This window comes from Ovis aries, chromosome 16 (assembly GCF_016772045.2).
Source record: "Ovis aries strain OAR_USU_Benz2616 breed Rambouillet chromosome 16, ARS-UI_Ramb_v3.0, whole genome shotgun sequence".
In the NCBI taxonomy this organism is placed as follows: Eukaryota; Metazoa; Chordata; class Mammalia; order Artiodactyla; family Bovidae; genus Ovis; species Ovis aries.
The window spans coordinates 64,278,368-64,299,849 of record NC_056069.1 but is presented as its reverse complement, the minus strand read 5'-3'; the positions used below and the strand labels follow the sequence as shown (position 1 = coordinate 64,299,849).

General features: G+C 45.1%; 1 protein-coding gene across 4 annotated transcripts in view; it reads right to left on the bottom strand.

Moving 5' to 3' along the window:
• Positions 1–21,482, bottom strand: part of SEMA5A (semaphorin 5A) — a 557,148-nt gene that overhangs the window by 13,714 nt on the left and 521,952 nt on the right. For 3 of the 4 annotated variants that reach the window (XM_060400273.1, XM_060400274.1, XM_027980170.2), the window contains 5 exons: positions 14,934–15,159; positions 11,588–11,806; positions 7,591–7,761; positions 5,367–5,522; positions 3,022–3,069 (listed from right to left, as the gene is read on the bottom strand). In XM_060400273.1, coding sequence (XP_060256256.1) covers positions 3,022–3,069; positions 5,367–5,522; positions 7,591–7,761; positions 11,588–11,806; positions 14,934–15,159 — 820 coding nt within the window. The remainder of the gene's footprint in view (positions 1–3,021; positions 3,070–5,366; positions 5,523–7,590; positions 7,762–11,587; positions 11,807–14,933; positions 15,160–21,482) is intronic. The other variant, XM_060400275.1, reaches the window with a different exon arrangement.

Genomic DNA, 21,482 nt, shown 5'->3' with positions numbered 1-21,482 from the left:
GAATGGTATCTTCCCCCAGTATTCTTGCCTGGGAAATCCCATGGTCAGAGGAGCCTGGAGGGCTATAGTCCACAGAGTCACAAAGAGTCAGACACGACTGACCAACTGAGCACACCCGCACACATGACCACTTACCCACCTGCTCTGCTGCGCCAGTGTCAGCAGCCTAAGACCAAGACAATGAGTTTTGAAGACTGTGATTAAAGTTTCTATGACTGAATCAATAGCACCTCGAGGTTTGATTTGGTGCAGCATATGGCAGAACTGGCTCAAACACACAAATGCTGAATCTTAGGATGGAAGTGGGCCTTCTGTCCCTCCTAGCTCAGTTGTTAAAGAATCTGCTTGCAATGCAGGAGACCCATGTTCGATTCCTGGGTTGGGAAGATCCCCTGGAGAAGGAAATGGCAACCCACTCCAGTATTCTTGCCTGGAGAATCGCATGGACAGAGGAGCCTGGCGGGCTACAGTCCACGGGGTCGAAAGAGTCAGACACGACTGAGCGACTCAAGAGAGAAAGAGAACAGGGCCTTCTGTGCCATGTCTTCCTGGATGTTCAAGGTCTCGGCAGGACTCCCATATCTTACCCTGAGAAGGCCGGCTGAGGAAAGTGGCTTGTGAATTTGTGTTACACCTGGAGGGTCAGTCATGCTGCAGAAGCATCAGCTGGCTGCACCCAGGTTCTGCCTTGAAATCCCTCAAGATGGGGACACTCTCTATAGACTCTGCCACCCTGGGGACCCTGGGTGTTGTCTGAGAGTGTTGCCTGGACAGAGATGCTGTGGCTGCAGACCCCAGACACCCTCTGCTGGGACACTCAGCACCAGGACTCTTTTCCTGGGGTGATTGTTGTTTAGTTGCTAAGTCACGTCTGACTCTTTGTGACCGCACAGACTGTAGCCCACCAGGCGCCTCTGCCCATGAAATTTCTCAGGCAAGAATATCGGAGTGGGTTGCCAATTCCTTCTTTAGGAGATCTTCCTGACTCAGGGATTGAACCGACACCTTCTGCACTGGCAGGCAGATTCTTTATCACTGAGCCATCTTGGAAACCCAAGGTGCTCCGGGCTTAACACAATGGGGTCCCACTGTCTGGATCTAGACCCAGCTCCACTTTGACTTCCCGTGAACCTCTTCTCTCTGACCTTCTGTTTATAAAATGCAGATAAAAGCTGTGGCTGCTATCCCTTCTCTACAATTCCCAAAACCACAGTCTCTGAACACTGATTTTTCACCACTCATCTGGCAGCGAAGCCCGACCTGACCCAACCTGACCGTCTGTTGCAGAAGCGACCATAAATGCCAGGAGGAGCATTCATTAGCTGCTTCTCTTCACCCACATTCAGTGGCAAGGTCTTTAAAGAGACTGGTTAATATGGAGTGTGGTCCCCAGATCCTCAGGGGTGCCGTACTGTATATGCCCAGTATCAGCTGTCTATACCCTGAAAAACGCTGACTTCCGAATTCTTCTCTATTGCCAAGGGTTTTACAGAAAGAACTGTGGGCTGAGGCACCCACAGGAACAAACTTTGCAGGGATGAACTAGGATACCTCCTGTCATCTGACACAGTGTTGAGCACATAGTAACTGATCCAAAAATACTAAAGCGCCAATAATTTTTCCATGAACCAACCCACATTCATCTTGCAGCTGGATCCCAAGGTGTATGGGTGCCAGTCACTTCAGTCATGTTTGACTCTTTGCAACTCTATGGACCATAGCCCGCCAGGCTCCTCTGTCCATGGGATTCTCCAGGCAAGAATACTGGAGTGGGTTGCCATGCCCCCTCCAGGGGATCTTCCCAACCCAGGGATCGAACCCCAGTCTCCTGTGTCTCCTGCATTACAAGAGGATTTTTTACCGCTGAGCCACTGGGGAAGCCCAGATCCCAAGGTAGTGGTTGCTCGTCTGTGAACTCAGAGAACTGACCCACGTCAGACACCAGACATCACCCTTCTCGGGCACAAGGCTCTCCTGGGATATGTCATTTCTTTCCAGATGAGTTGGAGCTATTAGAGTTCTCACAGTACACACCCCTCACAAAACTGGAACAGAGTGGGTGCTCAGTAAACACGACTGAACAAATGGATTAACAGATGGCCAAGTACACAGAGTGTAACAGATAGTGAACTCTTTATCAGTGTAGTTAATAACACAAGTACATTCCCAAAACACACCTCTGAAAATCCAGCTTCTTTCTGAGTGTGAGAGACCAAAGACCTTTGACCTGAGCTGTCTGGGACTCCCAGCTGGAACAGATTATGCTAGGAATGGTCAACACCTACACACAGGGAAGACACTGGTCTTGTGTTTGGGTACTGGCTCCCCACAACAGCTGGACAACGGCTGGACTCTGATCGATGGACAGCCAGCCCCTCCCGTCCAGACAGTATAGAACTAGATGGGAAAGTCCAAAACCATCCTGGATTTGACCCAGGGAATGTGATTTCTGTCATTCAGGGTTGTTGGAAGTTTGAAAAATAACTCTAGAGATGTAAGTCTAACCTTTCACCCAAAATAAAACTGTATCGTTTTATTGCATCAGCCCTTTGGAGATTTGAGGCTGGCTGCCATGGATTTACACTATAAATATAAACAAAATGGTTGAATTCTGTTTTACTCATGGGAAATCTAACTGTAGCTAATACCAAGATCACTGGATCATAAAGCTTACATCCACCAAAAACACCTGAGGGGCTTAATAAAACACAGAGCCGGACCCCTCTCAGTGACGTTCTGATTCTGTAGATTGAGAGGGGCCTGAAAACCTGCATTTCTATCAAGTTCCCTGTGATACTGATGCTGCTGATCTAAGGACCCAGTGTAAAAATCACTGATGCAGACATCAAATATGGACTCCTTTGCATTTTTACTGCCAAAATAAAATGTGTTTCGATCGAGGAGTTCCTCTAATCTATTTTTCTTCGTCAACAGCAGAAATATCACATGAAACACATGAGGTTAGAAAGGCCTGGAAACTATCAGAAATGAGCTAGGAATTAATTAAAAAGCGGAACTCACCCCCACACCTTTTCTCTTCTATGCTGCTGGATCTGGCCACAGACACTTCTGGAAAAAGATTCAATCGCAATGTATGAAGGGAAGGAAGACCACATTAATGATTCATTTACAAAGTGTCTACTGATTCTGAGTTTTACGTGAGTCAAGGCTTCCAAAAGCCTAATCGATTGTTTTTTAAAAGCACATTTATTTGTTTGTTTTAGCCAACCTGAGATGCATCTGGTCAAGGTCATCTTGATTGCAAAGGGGTGAGGTTAATTATAGCAATGAGAAAATACGATGGTCTCCCAGACTGAAATCAGGGCACTTGTTTCAAAACAAGCGTGCAGTTTGTGCAGATTTTCGCTGTGGAACACTGCAGAGTTTGCCTCCCGGGTTTCTGCCTCAGATCTTTTGTCTCATCAAAACCAGTGTTGTCACATTCCCTAGGGAGGAGACCATTCCACTAGAGCTCAAAGGAAACTGCCTCAACAAATAATTTCCCTACTCAGAGGTCATTCAATGCTGTTTTTCATGCTTATGTGAAACCCACAGGTAGGATGCCAATGAAAGGAGAGCTCCACCTAAATGTTTTAACTCCCAAGGATACGCACCATTTCAGGAGTCCAGAAATGCTCCTGATTTTTCATTCAATAGCAAGAATTAAAAATATGTCTATGGTTGAAAAGGAAACAATAATCAACACTCCTGCAGTTCTAGACAGTGGAAGATTGAGGTGCCTTAGGAGGCCTACGCTAACTTTCTCTAAAACATGACCACTTTTTCCTTTAGTGGAGGAGAACAAGGTATTCTTGATTGCAACCTTTTAAGAGGTTACTCTATGCTTTTGGTCCATGTCAGAGTCCTAAGGCACACGGTAGGAATATGTGAAATATTTTGTAAGTACCTAGCCCATGCCTTTTGGTTGGTTGTCTAGATGGCATCACTGATGCAATGGACATGAACTTGGGTGAACTCTGGGAGATGGTGGAGGACAGGGGGTCCCAGCGTACTCTGGTCCCTGGGGTCGCAAAGAATCAGACACAATTTAGCGACTGAACAACAGGTGGTGCCTGTGTGAGCATGTGATGGGTGATAAGCTATCACTCTTAACCAAACATTGATTTCACATGGAAAGGACTGTAGCCGTAGGGCCAGCCAACCTCTCCTCTAAGACGAGAACAAGGATGGGTTTCCATTTTCCCAAATATCCTAAGATTACATGAAAAGAACGGTCCTCTTTTCTCTGTGCAAACAACTTTGCACAGCATTCCCAAAGCATTTAATATTTTTAAAAAACAATCTATTTTCATTTTTTGAACAAACTATCTGACTGTGTTATAGTCAATAAATTGTAGAAGATACTGTGCTTAAAAAATCTTAAAACTCAGGGCCTACATTCAAGTGTCCAACTGCATTACTTACAAATCCATGCATGTGTGCATGCCTGCTAAGTTGCTTCCATTTTGTCTCTTTGTGACCCTAAGGACCCTAAGGAGCCCACCGTGCTCCTCTATCCACAGGATTCTCCAGGCAAGAATAGTGAAGTGGGATGCCATGCCCTCCTCCAGGGAAACCTGTGTCTATATCTATATATCTGTCTACATCTGTATCTATGTCAACACCTGCATCTCTGTCTGTATCTATGCCATGCCCTCCAGAGGACCTTCCGGGTCCAGGGATTAATTAGCATCTCTTATGGCTCCTGCATCGGCAGGGGGGTTCTTTACCACTTTTTATGTCTCCTGCACTGGCAGGCAGGTTCTTTACCACTAGCACCGCCTGGGAAGTCCCATCTATGTCTACACCCTATACCTATACATACCTCTGTATCTTACATCCAACGCTCACATCTATATGTCTTCTCTATATGCATGCATGTATCTGCACCTAGACCTGTATCCATATCTATGCCTACACCTGTATCCATATCTACATCTACACCTACCTCCATATCTGTCTACACCTATATCTACGTGTGTGTGCATGATACATCACTTCAGCTGTGTCCTACTCTTTGCAACCCTGTGGACTGTAGCCCGCCAGGCTCCTCTGTCCATGGGATTCTCCAGGCAAGAATAGTGGAGTGGTTGCCCTGCCCTCCTCCAGGGGATCTTCCCGACCCAGGGATGGAACCTGCATCTCTTCTATCTCTTGCATTGGCAGGTGGGTTCTTTACCACTAGCGCCACCCGGGAACTCCCACAAATTCATAACCACCTTGAAACCATAAGAACTGATTGAATGATCTCTTGTTTTACCAAACAGAACTTCAAAGAACAGCTAAAACTCCCACCCATGAATCATTTCCTCTTGAAACATTAGAAGTGATTTTGTTCACACTAATAAGTATCTCTGCCCCCTTACCTGGAATGAAGTTGGAATCAAAAACGCAGGGCCGGCTCTCCGTGGTGTTTCCCGAACACTGGCTGCCCACGGGGAACAGAAGGACGCACTGGCGGACACGGACCTGGACTCCAGCCACGTCACATTCAGACCACTCTGACCACTCAGACCAGCTCTCTGCAGGGGCCCGAGGAGACGAGATGCGGCAACAAGACCATTAAAATCCACCAACCTGGAAGCCTGGCAGCTTACCGACATTGAGTTTGCATATGATATTTATAGTTTAAAAATAAGATAGACTCATATCTCATGACCAAGTCCAGTAAATTAAACACACAGGAGTATGAATCAAAGAACTCATATACCTTTGATTAGAGATAATCTGCTTAGAGTACACTTTCTAAAACACACATTATTTTAATGCTCTAAAGTTATAGTGTTAGACACTATCCTACAGGATCATTCACACTCACATACTTCCCTGGAAAATTTCTATAGCTCTCAGCACCCAGGCAAGAGAAATGACATTAATGAGAAAGTCTTGGCTGCTGAAGGGGGTTCAAGCTACTACACATATTAATATTTTTTTTCTGTTATGAAAACAGCCCTGCAGAGTCAGTACACCACTGGCAGGCTGTCCTTGAGGTAGAATTCATTCTTTCCCATGCTTACTGTGCCTGAAGAACCAAAGATCCAAGAACAAGTCTGGGTCAAGGTCAAAAGATGAGCCAGCTAAGGTCACTTTACCCCAGAGGAGGAGATTCACTAAGATATGTTAAATTCATCCGGGTACACAGATGTGTGAAAAGAGAGGATTAATACACATTTTAAGGGAAGAGTTTTAAAAACATGAACTCTCAATAATATTTCTGAAATATTAATAATATAAAAATATTGTTAGTACACATTTTGTATTTTTCTTCCTTTTTTTCTACACACTTTTGCTTTTTTCTTCCTTTTTAAATGTAAGCACCCTCTTTGCAGTTCAGGGGAAATCTGGAAACCAAACTTGTATTTTGATCAATTGTAAAGGGTACAGTATTTCCTGAGAAATGTGTAAAGTGACTGCTTTTGGACTGACTGAGGATACGGTTTCTAAACACTTCTCAATATACAAGAAACCTGCAAGGAAAATCTTCCGGAGCTAAACACACACACACACACACACACACACACACACACGTGTTAGAGTGTTTCAAAGTTTAAGTCAGATTCAGAAGAGAGTGTCTCATTTTCACTCCAAGTGGTCCCTATATGTCAGAAAACTGAACTATTCTTGGATGGGGAAGGCTGCTACAGGGTATCCACTGGGCACTGGGGCCACCCAGGCTTGGAGCCCAGAACCCACGCCTATGATCCTGAGGGGATTCCCATGAAGCCACTCCATAAAGGCTCTCTGATTCCCACCCTGATTCTCAGCAACAAAATGTCAGTTCCCATTCCCTGCCTGCCTGCTCACTCAGTCATGTATGACTCTTTGTGACCTTATGGACTGTAGCCTGCCAGGCTCCTCTGTCCATGGGATTTCCCAGGCAAGAATATTCAAGTGGGTGCCATTTCCTTCTCCAGGGGATCTTCCCAATCCAGGGATTGATCCCGCATCTCCTGCACTGGCAGGTGGATTCTTTACCACAGAGCCAGAGGGGAAGCCCCTCAGTACCCATTACCAGCTTAAATATTGTAAGAATGCTTGGTCACCACCAGTTTCTGTTGCTAGTTCTGCAACCATGGCATGGTGAGAATAATTCCATTGGATTAATAGAACAATGTGTTATGAAGTCACCTCACCGGCAACACTGTGGCATTGCTGTGCTCCCTTCTTTTAGTCTTACTGAGACACGCTTTGTCAGTTTCACCATTCCTCCATCAAAGTGAAAAGTGAAAGTGAAAGTCGCTTAGTCGTGTCTGACTCTTTGCGACCCCATGGACTGTATACCCCATGGAATTCTCCAGGCTAGAATACTGGAGTGGGTAGGCTTTCCCTTCTCCAGGGGATCTTTCCAACCCAGGGATCTAACCCAGGTCTCCTGCACTGCAGGCAGATTCTTGCTGAGCCACAAGGGAAGCCCAAGAAAACTGGAGTGGGACGCAGCAGCAGCAGCAGCAGCAGCAGCAGCAGCAGCAACAGCAGCAGCAGCAGCCTATCCCTTCTCCAGTGGATCTCCTGCATTGCGGGCAGAGTCCTTACCAAGGGGAAGGCCAAAATCGCCCTGTCCTCTGTGCGGGGACGGGAGGGGCTGCTTACCGGGGCAGGGCTGCGTGTTGCAGAGTGCCTCCTCCGTGTGCAGTCCCAGGCAGATGTCACCTCCGTAGGCGGGGGCTGGGTTTGTGCACGAGCGGGTCCTCATGTAGTGTCCCCCTCCACACGTCGCTGAGCAAGTGGACCAGGAGGACCAGCAAGACCACATGCCATCCACTGGGAAGAGGCACAAAATCACAGCACTTCTGAAACCCATATCTGACCGAGCTCGTGGGGCTACCCAGGGTCTGCACCACGGGAACACGTCTGTCGCACCATGGACCATCACAGGAGGGCATATGGGGTCTTCCACATTCCTCCCCATGCTTCCTCAGTTCCTCTCAATTCTTCCAGGAAATATTTTTAAGCATGTAACATGCAAGTGCAAGGGTGATCGAGGAACACATGTATGTCAGTAGAACGAAATCCGGTCTATGGGGCTGACCAAGAACCTGGTTCTGTAGCTGTTCAGGTGAAGCTCCAGCTACTGCTCACTGCTGCCAACAACACAGGACAGAACCAAAGTCTTAGGCTCCCTTTGTGTTCCTTGCAGTTTACTGAACAAAGTGTGGACTTCAGGATTTCACAGACAGAGAAGCAGTAAGTGTTCTTCACACACCACAGGTGCCTAATATATGTTATAGACAGAACACTGTTGTTATTTACTCGCTAAGTCATGTCTGACTCTTGTTATTTAGTGGCTAAGTCATGTCTGACCGCATGGACTGTAGCCCGCCAGGCTCCTTTGTCCATGGGATTTCCCAGGCAAGAATACTGGAGTGGGTTGCCATTTCTTTCTCTGGGGATCTTCTCAACCCAGGGATCAAAGCCACCTCTCCTGCACTGGCAGGTGGATTACCCCTGAGCCAACAAGGAAGCCCATAATGAGAAAACTCATTTTAAAATAAAATACAGGGCCCCTTTGTGGACCCAAGAGGACGGAGGAGGAGTAAATTCATAGACAGGGAAGAGTCCTAGATGAGGCAAAAATAGCCCTAACCCAGTGTGCAGAGCACACCTAGATGAGGCAAAAATAGCCCAGTGTGCAGAGCTCCGAGCTCTTCCAGTCCCTCCATGTTGTGTTAGGAATTTTCTAGGAGGTGGGAGAGAGAATTAGCATTTGCCCCACTTAGCCCCTGAACTTGTACCCTCCCAAGCAGAAAGTGAAGAGGGCCACTCTGAATGTTTTCACAGCCCTCTAGGGAATCTGGGCTTTTGAAAGAGCTATCGCAATACAACAAGATTATGTATACACAGTGCTGGTTCGACCAGCACATCCACAAAAATAAAAGCAGCCACTAGGTCACGCTGATGGGATGTGTCTGAGATGGACCCCAGCCTAGCACCCAAGGGCCAGGGCAGCACCCAAAAATCTGCAGGAGTCTGCACATTCTGCCGACGGCAGCCAGGGCTCATGTCTGGAGTCTGGGGAGGTGGCGTGGGCGAAGGGTCCTGACTTTCCCGGCCTCTCTTTAGAGCACAGATGCTAATCTAATCAGGTTGCCCCATGGGTTCCCTCTTGGCCCCCCGGGGAAAGAGGAGCCCTTCAACTCTCCACACTGGGGCTGTGGGAAAGACATGACCTTTCCCAGCCCCTCAGCATGGCTCAGCCAAGAAAGCTGGGTAGTTTGGAAGGAAGAGTCTCCTGAGGCTGGGAAAATTTAGGCAGAGAGAGTCTAGGAAGCGCAGAGTAGCGGGAGGAGCAGGAATGCGACTGGGAGTCCCCACCACAAAGCTGGGGACTGTATATTAAGTTTAATGTACATGTTTATCCACCCACCCAACTATCCGCCCACCATCCTCTCATCATCCATCATCATCCGCCCACAATTCGCTCATCATCCATCCATCTGTCCATCTAACAGATGCTCTCTAAGTACGGCTGCAAGCCAGTTCTTTGCTTAAGGAATTCAGGAAATTGTTTTTTTAACCAACTGAAAAAGATGCTACAGATGCAGGCTTCTGTGCCTTTAAAAACCCTGTGCACCGTACTTACCGTAACCCCTTATTCCCCGCCCCTGCTTGTCTATATGGCCAACTCGCATCTGGCCCTGAGGACTCAGCCCAGGGGCAGCCTGCTCAGTACAGCTGCCCCAATTGCAGTTCAATGGGTCCCCGGCTGATACAGCCACTGCATTTTGTCATCAACCAAACAGCTGGTGACCCTACGAGTTGCCATTGTTCACAGGATGCCTCCTTACTAAATTCTTAAGTTCCTTTCCAACCTGCACCAGGTCACTGAGTCTTTCTCTGTGCTGTGCTGTGCTTAGTCCCTCAGTCGTGCCCAACTCTTTGCAACCCCAAGGGATGTAGCCTGCCAGGTTCTTCTGTCCATGGGGATTTTCCAGGCAAGAATACTGGAGTGGGTTGCCACGCTCTCCTCCAGGGGATCTTCCCAGGGATGGCACTGAGGTCTCCCACATTGCAGGTGGATTCTTTACTGTCTGAGCCACCAGAGAAGCCCAAGAAGACTGCAGTGGGTAGCCTATCCTTCCTCCAGGGGATCTTCCCAACCCATGGGTCAAATCCAGGTCTCCTGCATTGCAGGGGGATTCTTTACCAGCTGAGCTAGCAGGGAAGCCCGAGTCTTTTTATATTCAGTAAATAATGCACAGTGGGTTATCCAAAATGTCTGCTGAAGAACTGAATGAATTAAAAAAAAGGAAGATCAAGTAACAAACGGCTTATTTTCTCATCCTTCAACAATCATCACTGGAGCTATTTGGAGCGTGTGCCAGACTCACTGGGAGCTGAGGGCATGGTCAGGAGTGAGATGGTCACCCTCCTTGGGTGGTCACTCTGAAAAAGTCAAAGGCAGGATACAAAACCAGAGCCCAGCACGCAGGATGGCCATGCAGCGTGGGGTTAAATGAAAGCTGCTCTGACGTGGGAAGGCCAGAGGAAGCTCTCTGGTGACACAGCTGCACTCAGAGCCGCGGCAGGAAGAAGGCAGAGATGGTGAGAGCATCAGAGACGGCAGAGGAGCCTTCCCAGCAGTGTCAGTACTCAGCACCCTGCGTGCGGGACCTTGAAGCTCATTTACTGACCCTGCGCTTGTGCAGGAATTCATGGACTCAGGGAGGAGACTCTGACTGCGCACCTCTGGTGGGCCTGCCGAAGAGGTGCTGCACGTTTAGAGGACTGAACTCAGGAGGAGGTGGACGCCTGTGAGCTAAGGGCACCTAGGACGGGCTTGGCAGGCTCTCAGGGGCCAGCCCTGTTGACTGTCACTCTGGTGAAGGCTCTGTGGTGTGAAGGGAGGCCAGTTCTGCGGGCCTTGGCCCATCACAGGCTGGGAGGGGCCAGCCTCCGGTGTCCAGGACAGGACACGCCTCTCCAGGCAAAGAAGCCCAGCCCACCTCTCATGAGGTGCGGCGCCTGGGCCCACCATCCCTCAGAGGGGCTCTGGGTAAGTTCCGGTTTCTTTTACAGCAGCAGAAACAGGTGAACATAATCTGGTCTAGGTTATATTTGTCTTTATAGCAAGGCAGTTGGAAGATTATCTCTATATCCAGATATCTAAACCCATATCTATACTTACATCTGTGTCTATGTCTATGTCTACACCAACCTCTACACCTACATCTACATCCACAGCAACGTCTATGTATCTAACCTATATCTATGCTGTGCTGTGCTAAGCCACTTCAGTCATGTCTGACTCATTACATCAGCATGGACTGTAGCCCGCCAGGCTCCTCTGTCCGTGGGATTCTCCAGGCAAGAATACTGGAGTGGGTTCCCATGACCTCCTCCAGGGGATCTTGCTGACCCTGGGATTAATCAGCATCTCTTATGTCTCCTGCATTGGCAGGTGGGTTCTTTACCACTAGAGCCACCTGGGAAGTCCACAATTTATGTATCTACACCTCCATCCACACCTGTGTCTCTATCCACCTATCTATCACAAGTTATACTCAAACATAAAGGCAGGGAAGCTGGATGAGAAGGTCTTCCAAGACCTTGATGTTTCAGTTTTTTCCAGATTTCAGGACCTGCTCACCTGGGCAGGGCAAGATGTTGCATTCCTGGTATTCTAGGGACGGGCCCAGGCAAGGCATGCCCCCGAACTTGGGCTCCGGGTTGTTGCAGACACGCTTCCTGTTCCGGATGCCCCGGCTGCAGTCTCGGCTGCACTGCGACCACGACGTCCAGGCTGACCACGCCCCGTTGACGGTGTGGGCGGAGTATCTCCCCGCCCGCAGGAAATCTCCGGACAGGCCTGCCAAGGAAATGGCCCAAGTGTGACTTTGTTAGGAGCTGTTAGAGTAAACAGAGTCCAAACTAACTCTCATTCTGCAGCCACTCTCTGTTCTGCCTCTGCAACTACATTCTCAAGTATCCGTGGAACAATTTTTACACTACAGAAGTGAAAAACGAAATAAAAATAAAATTGCAGTTTGCCTGATAATCTCCTATAGTTCAGGTCTTCTATCTCCGCAGTTGCTATTAAATAATGGTGCAACTAAGACCTCGATTTGTGAATGCGGCAAAGTCCTTGTACAATAACAGAGTTCTTTTGTTTTTTCTTTGGTAATAGATCACTTACTGTTCTGAGAAACTGCTTTCAAAGAAAATACACCCTTCTCACTTCCATTGAAAATTCTGCAACAAATTGCCCTTGTACAATTTGTGATTATTTTGATGAACATGTCCACTGCCTTAAAATATTAAGAAATAGTCATTTTTTTCAAATGAAAGCAGGGTGACATGGGTTTTAGCAAAAAACTCTCAAAGTATGGCATGAGGTTCTGGGTGTGAGGAGGCAGACATATGGATGGTTCTAGGCTTCTTGGTTGCTTACTTAAAATTTGTGGCTCAGAAACCTATGTGGGGTGCTCTTCAGAGAAAATGGATGAGAAACCTATTTCTCTGATGAGACAGTCCTTTGTGGTTAATCAATATAGAACATACAATTTAGCCTTGTTTTGTGTGATAGGAGCCAAACAAGTCCAATTCTGTATTCTCAGGGTATCAATACCAAGATGGGTGGCTGGTAATTAGAACTTGAAGCCACTAAGAAGCAAGAAGGATGAAGTATTTTTCAAACTATGCCCACAATATACTTTCAGAGGAAATGTAAGATGTCTTTTTAAAATGTATATCAAAATTTTCCTTAGTTTATATTACTATCATTAAAAATGAATGTTAATGTTGGTTTTATATATACATGAGAAAGGAAGGATTAAAAAATATATGTTCAGAAAAGAGAATAAAGTTAAAGAAACAATGTCATTCATTGTCTCTTTTTCACCTTTGATGTCATAAGAATTAAGCTCACAGCCTGCTCTGAAATAAGGGAATCAGTGACTGAATTGAAGACAGGGTTACCAGATTTAGTGAATAAAATACAGGACGCCGAGTTAAATTTTAGTTTCAGATAAATAACAAATAATATTTTAGTATAAATATGTACATAAGTGCATGGGATATACCTATCTTAAAAACAGACGCATGGAACATGTCTGTGTTAGTTGCTCAGTACTGTCCAACTCTTTGCAATTCCTTGGACTGTAGCTCACCAGGCTCCTCTCTCCATGGTCTTCTCCAGGCAAGAATACTGGAGTGGGTTGCCATTCCTTTCTCTAGGGGATCTTCCCAACCCAGGGATCAAACCCAGGTCTTCTGCATGGCAGGCAGACTCTTTACCACTGAGCCACAGGGAAGCACATGGAACATACTTATACTAAAATAATTTTTGAAAAATATCTGAAATTCATATTAAATTGCACATTTTATATTTTATTGCAGAACCCTAACTTGAGATCATTAGACCATCTCTTGTGGTACATAGATATTTAAAATGGGTCTTCAGTTACCTATTTCTTGGTATTCTATCACCTACCTTCTCACTAAAGTAGGATTTTATAATGAATCAGAATGCATATCATGTTGCTTGATTTTGTAGGTAGTTAGTGTTTATTCCTTTGACTTAAAGTGTATACTTATTCAAATAAAATACTTCACTAAAGTAGACTTCTCGCCCCCTTCCCCACCAAGAAACAACGAACAACCTGTCTAGCTGCTGAACTACAGGGAACAGAACGGTTTGAGGTCAGGAGACAGTTAATGTCAGTGGAAATACGACTGGGAGTGGCTCTGGAGGGCAACTGTTGAGCCGCAAAGCATCCAGGCTGGCAGCTCCAGGAGGAGGAATGGAGATCTGAGACCCACGTGTAGCTGGTGACCCTCACTCAGAGCCGGTCCTTGTGAGCGCAGCCCTGCGACAAAGCAGGAGCAGACTCATGGCACCTCCATAAGCTTATCCCACCCACGGCAAGCCCGACATGGCGACTCATAGCCCCATGGTCTGTCAAGGCCAATCAACTCTGAACCTAAAAATGATGTTGACGGTGGCTGTGTATTCTCTACCACAGTCACACTGGGAGAATAACAGAGAATCATAAATGCAAAAGTGTAAGAAATGTCCGAGCTGGTCCAGTGTAAGATATGACTACCACTGTTCTCATCATCTTACTCCAAGAACCATCTTATTTTCTTTTTAGGATTGCACTGGTTTTCTTAAATCAGATGAGCGTTAGAGGAGAGATAAAGAAAGAAGCAGAAATGAATCTCTTTGGGATAGCCAACCTCCCTCCCTTTTCTGTAGTTGAGAAACCTGAGCCTCAGAGGGAGCTAGTGAGTTGCCTGGTGGGTGCAGGCAGGAGTGGCATTAGTGGCAGAAGGTGGCAGGCCAGGCAGACAGTGGATCATCCCATCTACCTTAGTGCTCTCCCTACATAAGTCATACGACATTGAAGGGATTTGTACAATTTTAAGGGGCAAAGCAGTTTCAAACAGTATTAAAGGATTCTCAGATACTGCCTTTTTTAGAAGAAAGATTCTTTCATAGACATAAACACAGATATGCACTTCCTTTGTCTTTGTCCCATGTGGGGAGTAAAAAAGGAAAAGCTTTATTTGCAGGTTACATTTCAGTACCAACTGCAAAGGGATCTGTACAGTCTCTGACATCAATAATGATAAATATATATAATTGTATGTGAATAAAAGTGGTGATGGAAGAATACAGAGGTTCCTCAGTATATATTCTGATACTAAAAAAATCTCCCATAAAATTTTCTGGATCCATTATAAATATGGTGCTATTTTGAGGGATGGAATCAGGGAACCACCCCAACATGTAACTGAATATTTATAGTAAGGGTCTTTCCCACCAGTTTGCTATAAATTCAGTTCTGATGTGGAGAGATCATTGTGATAAACATGGCTAAGCCATAATGAACAGGAAAAATCCACCCTCCCCACCAACTATTCTGTGAACTTGGAGAGGAGACGGAATGCCTGTCCCTGGAAGAAGGTCAGTCCCTACGGAGTCGCTGACTCACCATCCGTGGAGCAGCCACTGGTTCCATCACTAGAGCAGTACCGCATCTCAATTCTCTGTCTTCCCACTTCCAGCAAGTTTGGATCAGGCAGACGGGCTTTGCATGTGTACCGAAATCGCTGCTCGTAGTGACCCCCATTGTCAGAGATGTTGACAGGCGTCCAGGGAGTCCAGGGCGTGGTCTTTTTCAGCTCAGGGCATGGGTTGGTGTTACAAGGCTGGTACTCCTGGGAGAGAAAACGCATGACATGTGCTTATCATACTGCAGAAACACAGCCTAGTGCTTCCTTCCTTAGGTGAAAGACAGGATTCTTTCAAACTTCAGGTCCTGAGACCCACCAGCCACTCTACAAAGTTAAAAGCACAATTTTTTGGTCAAATTCAGCATTCAAGAGTTAACTGCAAAGGAATCTGCACAGTTTCTCCATCAACAGTGAGAATGAGACAATAAATGTGATTGCATGTGAATAAAAATGGTACCTATAATTACATTTACTGAAAGTGAATAAAGATGGTGAAAGGGCTTCCCAGGCAGTGTTCATAATAAAGAACTTGTCTGCCAATGCAGGAGACATAAGAGGCGTGGGTTCAGTCCCTAGGTTGGGAAGATCCCCTGGAGAAGCAAACAGCAACCCACTCCAGTATTCTTGCCTAGAGAATGCCATGGACAGAGAGGTCTGGCGGACTACAGTCCATGGAGTCACACAGGGTCAGACACGACTGAAGCGACTTAGCAGAGGAACAAAAATGGTGATCCCCCAAATCATCTTCCTTTCACTTAATAATGGCTGAAAATGCTGTTTATTCTGATAGGTTTAGCTGTTTTTGTTTGTTAAGATTATAGTTAATTAAAATGATGGAACCAATATTTGTTTTTAGGATGATAATGTGTTTGATTTGAGATTTATGCCTAGCTTAAGCTCTGGATCACACATTCAAAGTGTTAGAAAGGTAGCTATCCAGCTGATAACACAATGCATGATAACTTTTAGTCTATAAGAAATTTCCACAAGATAATTTAGTGGTTTTTCTCAGTCTTAGCTCCCTTCCCTCAAGCCAGGTGCCTCCCCAACAAGCAAAAGTGGGAGGACCCAGGCAAGGGGGCCATGCAGTTGTGGGTGGTGCAGTTTAGGACTATACTGCTGCTGCTGCTGCTGCTCCCAAGTCGCGTCAGTCGTGTCCGACTCTGTGCTACCCTAGAGATGGCAGCCCATCAGGCTCCCCCGTCCCTGGGATTCTCCAGGCAAGAACACTGGAGTGGGTTGCCATTTCCTTCTCCAATGCAGGAAAGTGAAAAGTGAAAGTTAAGTCGCTCAGTCGTGTCCGACTTCGCGACCCCATGGACTGCAGCCTACCAGGCTCCTCCATCCATGGGATTTTCCAGGCAAGAGTACTGGAGCGGGTTGCCATTGCCTTCTCCAGTAGGACCACACACCTAGGTCTAATTATTTGACAAGAATTTTAAGCACTATGTCTCCAGAAACAAGACCAAACCTAAGGGGTGCAGAGTTTGAACACAGAACTAGATCCCAAGTCCTCCTTTTGACAGCAGAGGATGTTTCATTAGAGAGAAAACCTACAATCTGCAACACATCCAATGATGGCCATACTTTTAAAACAATTTTGTTAATGTTAAATATACATATCAAATGGGAGTTAAGTAGCTTTCTAACATTTATTATTAGAAACAGTAAATTTTTCATAATAAACATGGCATCCAGTCCCATCATGTCATAGCAAATAGAAGGAGAAATGATAGAAACAGTGACAGATTTAATTTTTTTAGGCTCCAAAATCATCGCAGACGGTGACTGCAGCCATGAAATTAAAGAGTGTTTGCTCCTTGGAAGAAAAGCTATGACCAACCTGGACAGCATGTTAAAAAACAGAGACAGTACTTTGCCAACAAAGGTCCATCTAGTCAAGGCTATGGTTTCTCCAGTGGTCATGTATGGATGTGAGAGTTGAACTGTGAAGAAAGCTGAGTGCCAAAGAATTGATGCTTTTGAACTACGGTGTTGGAGAAGACTCTCGAGAGTGCCTTGGACTGCAAGGAGATACAACCAGTCCATCCTAAAGGATATCAGTCCTGAATATTCACTGGAAGGACTGATGCTGAAGCTGAATTTCCAATACTTTGTGAAGAGCTGACTCACTGGAAAATACCCCGATGCTGGGAAAGATTGAAGGCGGGAGGAGAAGGGGACAGCAGAGGATGAATGGTTGGATGGCATCACTGACTCAATGGACATGGGTTTGAGCAAACTCCGGGATATAGTAAAGGACAGGGAAGGCTGGAGTACTGCAGTCCATACGGTCACAAAAAGTTGGATACAACTTAGCGGACAAAGAACTACAAAAATTCTGTCCTTCCCCCATTTCTTTCAGTTGAATATCTAGATATTTATTCCTTAGACCTAACAACAAGAATTTTCCAGTAACAAGCATCATCTATTAACTGTGTACCATGGGAAAAGGATTTCAATTTTTATTCCTTACCCTCACTCTGCATTGGAGAAGGAAATGGCAACCCACTCCAGTACTCTTGTCTGGAAAATTGCCTGGATGGAGGAGCCTGGTAGGCTATAGTCCATGGCGTCTCAAAGAGTCAGACATGACTGAGCGACTTCACTTCCTTTCTTTTTCATTCCGTGTCTTCAACATTGATGCAGCTTTCTCACCTCCTGTCATCTTAATGCAGTCATGCTGCGCTTTTGGTTAGCTCAAAATCCAGTGTTTGCACTCATTGCTAGATGAACACTATCCATAGGTGACTGCTGCGGAAAACTGATTAATTTCTGTCTTGTGGCCAGTTCCTTCCCGGCCCGAGTCAAGGGCTCTCCTGCTTTGTGGGGATGGTTTTCTAGTCTCTATGAACTTGTCATGCATTCGTACCCCCTCCTCATCAGATATTTGGACACTGTAAGAACTGTGTTGCCTGGCATATGCTTTGAAAATAAAGTCTTGGTAATACTGTATAAATGAATTCTGGTAGGAGAGAAAGCAGCCACGTGCGTCCACACCAGAAGCTTTAACTGGAAGCCTATTTCAATGTTTATTTTGTCACAATTCTAATTATTTAATTAGCTTTCTCTACTCAGAGTCCATCTTTTAAAATTTTTTAAAAGGAATCATAATCAAAGGTTCTTCATTTTGTGACTTCACAGGCTTTTAACAGAAAATATGTAATCACCGCTTTCCTATAATATCTATTGCACCTCTTCCCCATCCCACATGGATGGCCCCCGTCTCCACAGCAACACACACTGGAAGAGAGGTGACTTCATTTCCTTTGTTATAGCATCTTTTATTATGGCATCTTTCGGATGCTGCTTTTTAGCTGAAAACAAGAAAGCTCTAATGGGTGCCATAAACCTAATCGTGTGAAGTACTACACAGAACACGTGTGTGCTTTTTTCACTTGAAATGGAGACCACAGGATAGCAATACCTTCAACCTTGTCTCCGACCGTCCAGGCCCACGGTGTGGGACACTGCCAGCCCCAGACTGAAATTCCATGTGCATTCCCTTCCTCACTCTGTGCCAGCCTGGCTGGGCAAGTGCCCACGGGCTCCTTGCCAAAATGGACTTAAAGCACATGCTGCTTATGGACCCCTGCTCTTAGCACTAACACATTTGGCATCACCCTCAAACCTAAGATCCCGTGTCTCAAGAAAAAACATAGAAAGTCCAGTAATTCTGAGTTTCATTGCACTAGAAATTTCACCTCTTCTATGGAGACAAACTTTGGTTTTGAAACAGATGAGTAGCGAACTTATTTTAAAACCTGAGTTTGCCTCCGTGTACTGCTAACAGGCTCAGAAGGGAGTGGGGATGAAATTATCCCAGAGGTGGGCAGAACTCAAGGGAGAAGAAGATCAGTTCAGAGCCATTAGACCTAAACCTCTGATAACAAACTCTGTCTGCTTGTGTCCCATTAACTCATCACTGCTCAAAATCCAACAGGAGTGTCAGGACCTCTCCTTTCAACTGCTTTTTAAGATTTGATGCTGATGCATTGATTTAAAATATCAAATTCATTAAATCCTGAGAAATGGTATGACTGACCTGTTTTATATTAATAACCAGCATTATAAAGTGACTCAATTCAATGGTGAGCCGTTGTATGGCTTCACTGTGCCTGTGAGCTCCAATTTTCTGAGGAATTGATGCTATAAGTAAAATGGAGAGACCATGATAATCCAAGCAAGTCCAAATTTGAATGGACCTGGAACAGCATTACATTAAATGTTAAAGAAAGAATGGTTTTAAAAGTGATTTCAGGGAACTAATTGTTATTACTTGCCACATAGGATTCTTAATATTCTCGTGGAAAAGCTAAGATAATAATTGGGAGTAAATCAATCTCACTGCTGCTATATATCCACAGGAATTAAAGTCAGGATCTCATAGAGATATCTACATTCCCATGTCCATTGCAGCCTTATTCACATTGGCCAAGATACGGAAACCTAAGTGTCTAATAACAAGTTAAGGGATAAAGACGTCCACACACACACACACACACACACACACACACACACACACACACACACACACATATTATTCAGCAGCAAGAAAGAAGGAAATCCTCCCATTTGAATAACTTGATTGGACCTTGAGGGCATTATGCGAAGTGAAATAAGAGAGGTAGAGAAAGACATTCTGTATGATCTCACTTATATGTGGAATCTAAAAATGACAAGCTGAGAGACACAAAGTAGTGTGGAAGTTACCAAGGAACTTCCTGGTTGGGGGAAACGGGGAAATATTGGTCAAATGGTACACACGTCCACTTATAAGACTAACACGTTTGGGGATCTAGTGTACAGCTTGATGATTATAGCTAGTAATACCGTATCACGCACTTGAATCATGCTAACAGAGCAGATTTTCAGTGTTCTCACTGTAGCAAAGAAATAGCGATTACGTGACAGGACGGAGGTGCAAACTCACTAATGCTATGCTGGTGACCATTTTGCAATTTATAAATGCATCAAATCAACACACTGTACACTTTAAACATATACACATGCACCTTACATAATGTTATGTGTCAGTTAAACCTCAATAAAGCTGGAAAAAATAAAAATAAAGACAAAAAGAACAAAGGAAAAAGACGCATGATCACTACAGCAATTTTCAGCAGCTCTTCCAGTGTGTAGTCTGTGTCCTCTCTGTCCCAGTCGACAGGAGCACCAGCGGGCATTGAAAGTTTGACCAGAGACCTGGGCAGCACTTCCTACTCCCTCACCTCTGGGCTGAGTCCTACATATATAGAGAGCCTCCTGGGTTCATTCTCTCCTCCTCATCTTCATCATCTTTTTTTCTAATTCAGGCCATGGCACCTCAGGCCTGTTTCATAGAATTAAAGCATGTATTTCACTCACATTTAATTGTATATGTATCATTCAGCCTCCATTAATAGACTGAAAATTTGTCAAGAGCAAGAACTTTGTCATATTTATTTTATGCTATCAATCTTAAGGCCAACAATATTATTTTTGTTGAATGGACAAATCATACTGATCGATTCACAAGAAAGTCCGTTCTGGTGGAATGCGTATAAATTTGGGAAAAAAATTAGATGGTCAAGTGGAGGTGCTGTATTTTGTTATTAACTTTTCCACTGAGAAAATGAAGATATCTTATATTCCACAGATTGAAAGTAAAATAGAGAGATGGTGACAATCCAAGAAAAAAAAATTGATACCACATGTTTGGCACAAAATAAGAAAATTATCCTTAAAGTGATTTCATCAATAGCTGAATATATAAATATCTTCTCATCATGGAACACTCATGCTTTCTACATGCATTTATCAAATTTTCTTTCAGTAACTTAGCAAGTCACACATGGAAACAGAAAGCCATTCTGCATAAAAGATACAAGAAAGGAATGCACTTGTGCTTTCAAAGGTCCAAACCACACGCACAGAAGCATATCTGTGACCCCAGGAGCTTGTAGAAACAGAGCCAAGATTGACAGGGAATCTTGGAAGTTAATTTAGAGGTCACAGCAAGGAAGAGAAGGAAAGGGCGACAGTGTATTCAACGTTATAATGCTGCAGAATCACTTCTGTGTCCAACCACGATGATGTAACAGAAATGGGATTAACTCTTTCACCAATAATAACTTAAAATACATAAAACAACAGTTCTTAAGACACTGGACATCAAGTGAAGAAGGATACTGATTGCCAAGTTTGGGAAACATGAAGTGAGTCCTACAGCTGACCAAGCCTACAACCCTAAGAAGGTTTCTAGGTGGTGGAGGAAGGAAGAACCCAGGCCAGGCACAGGCTAGTGTTCAGGGAGACAGAGCTGGAAACTGGAGGAAGCCAAAGGCGCTGGAGCTCTCCAAAGGAGAGACCTACAAGGCAAGAAAACTCTGGTTATGCACAGCTTCTCCCTCCAGTATTCAGAATAGCAGAAACCCACGAACAAGTATGATGAAACTACACACAGGTGGCGAAAGACCCATCTGGAAAGATCAGTGAGAGCAGTACTTGTCGCGGGCATGAGGTTGGGAACAGTGCTCGCTCCTAAG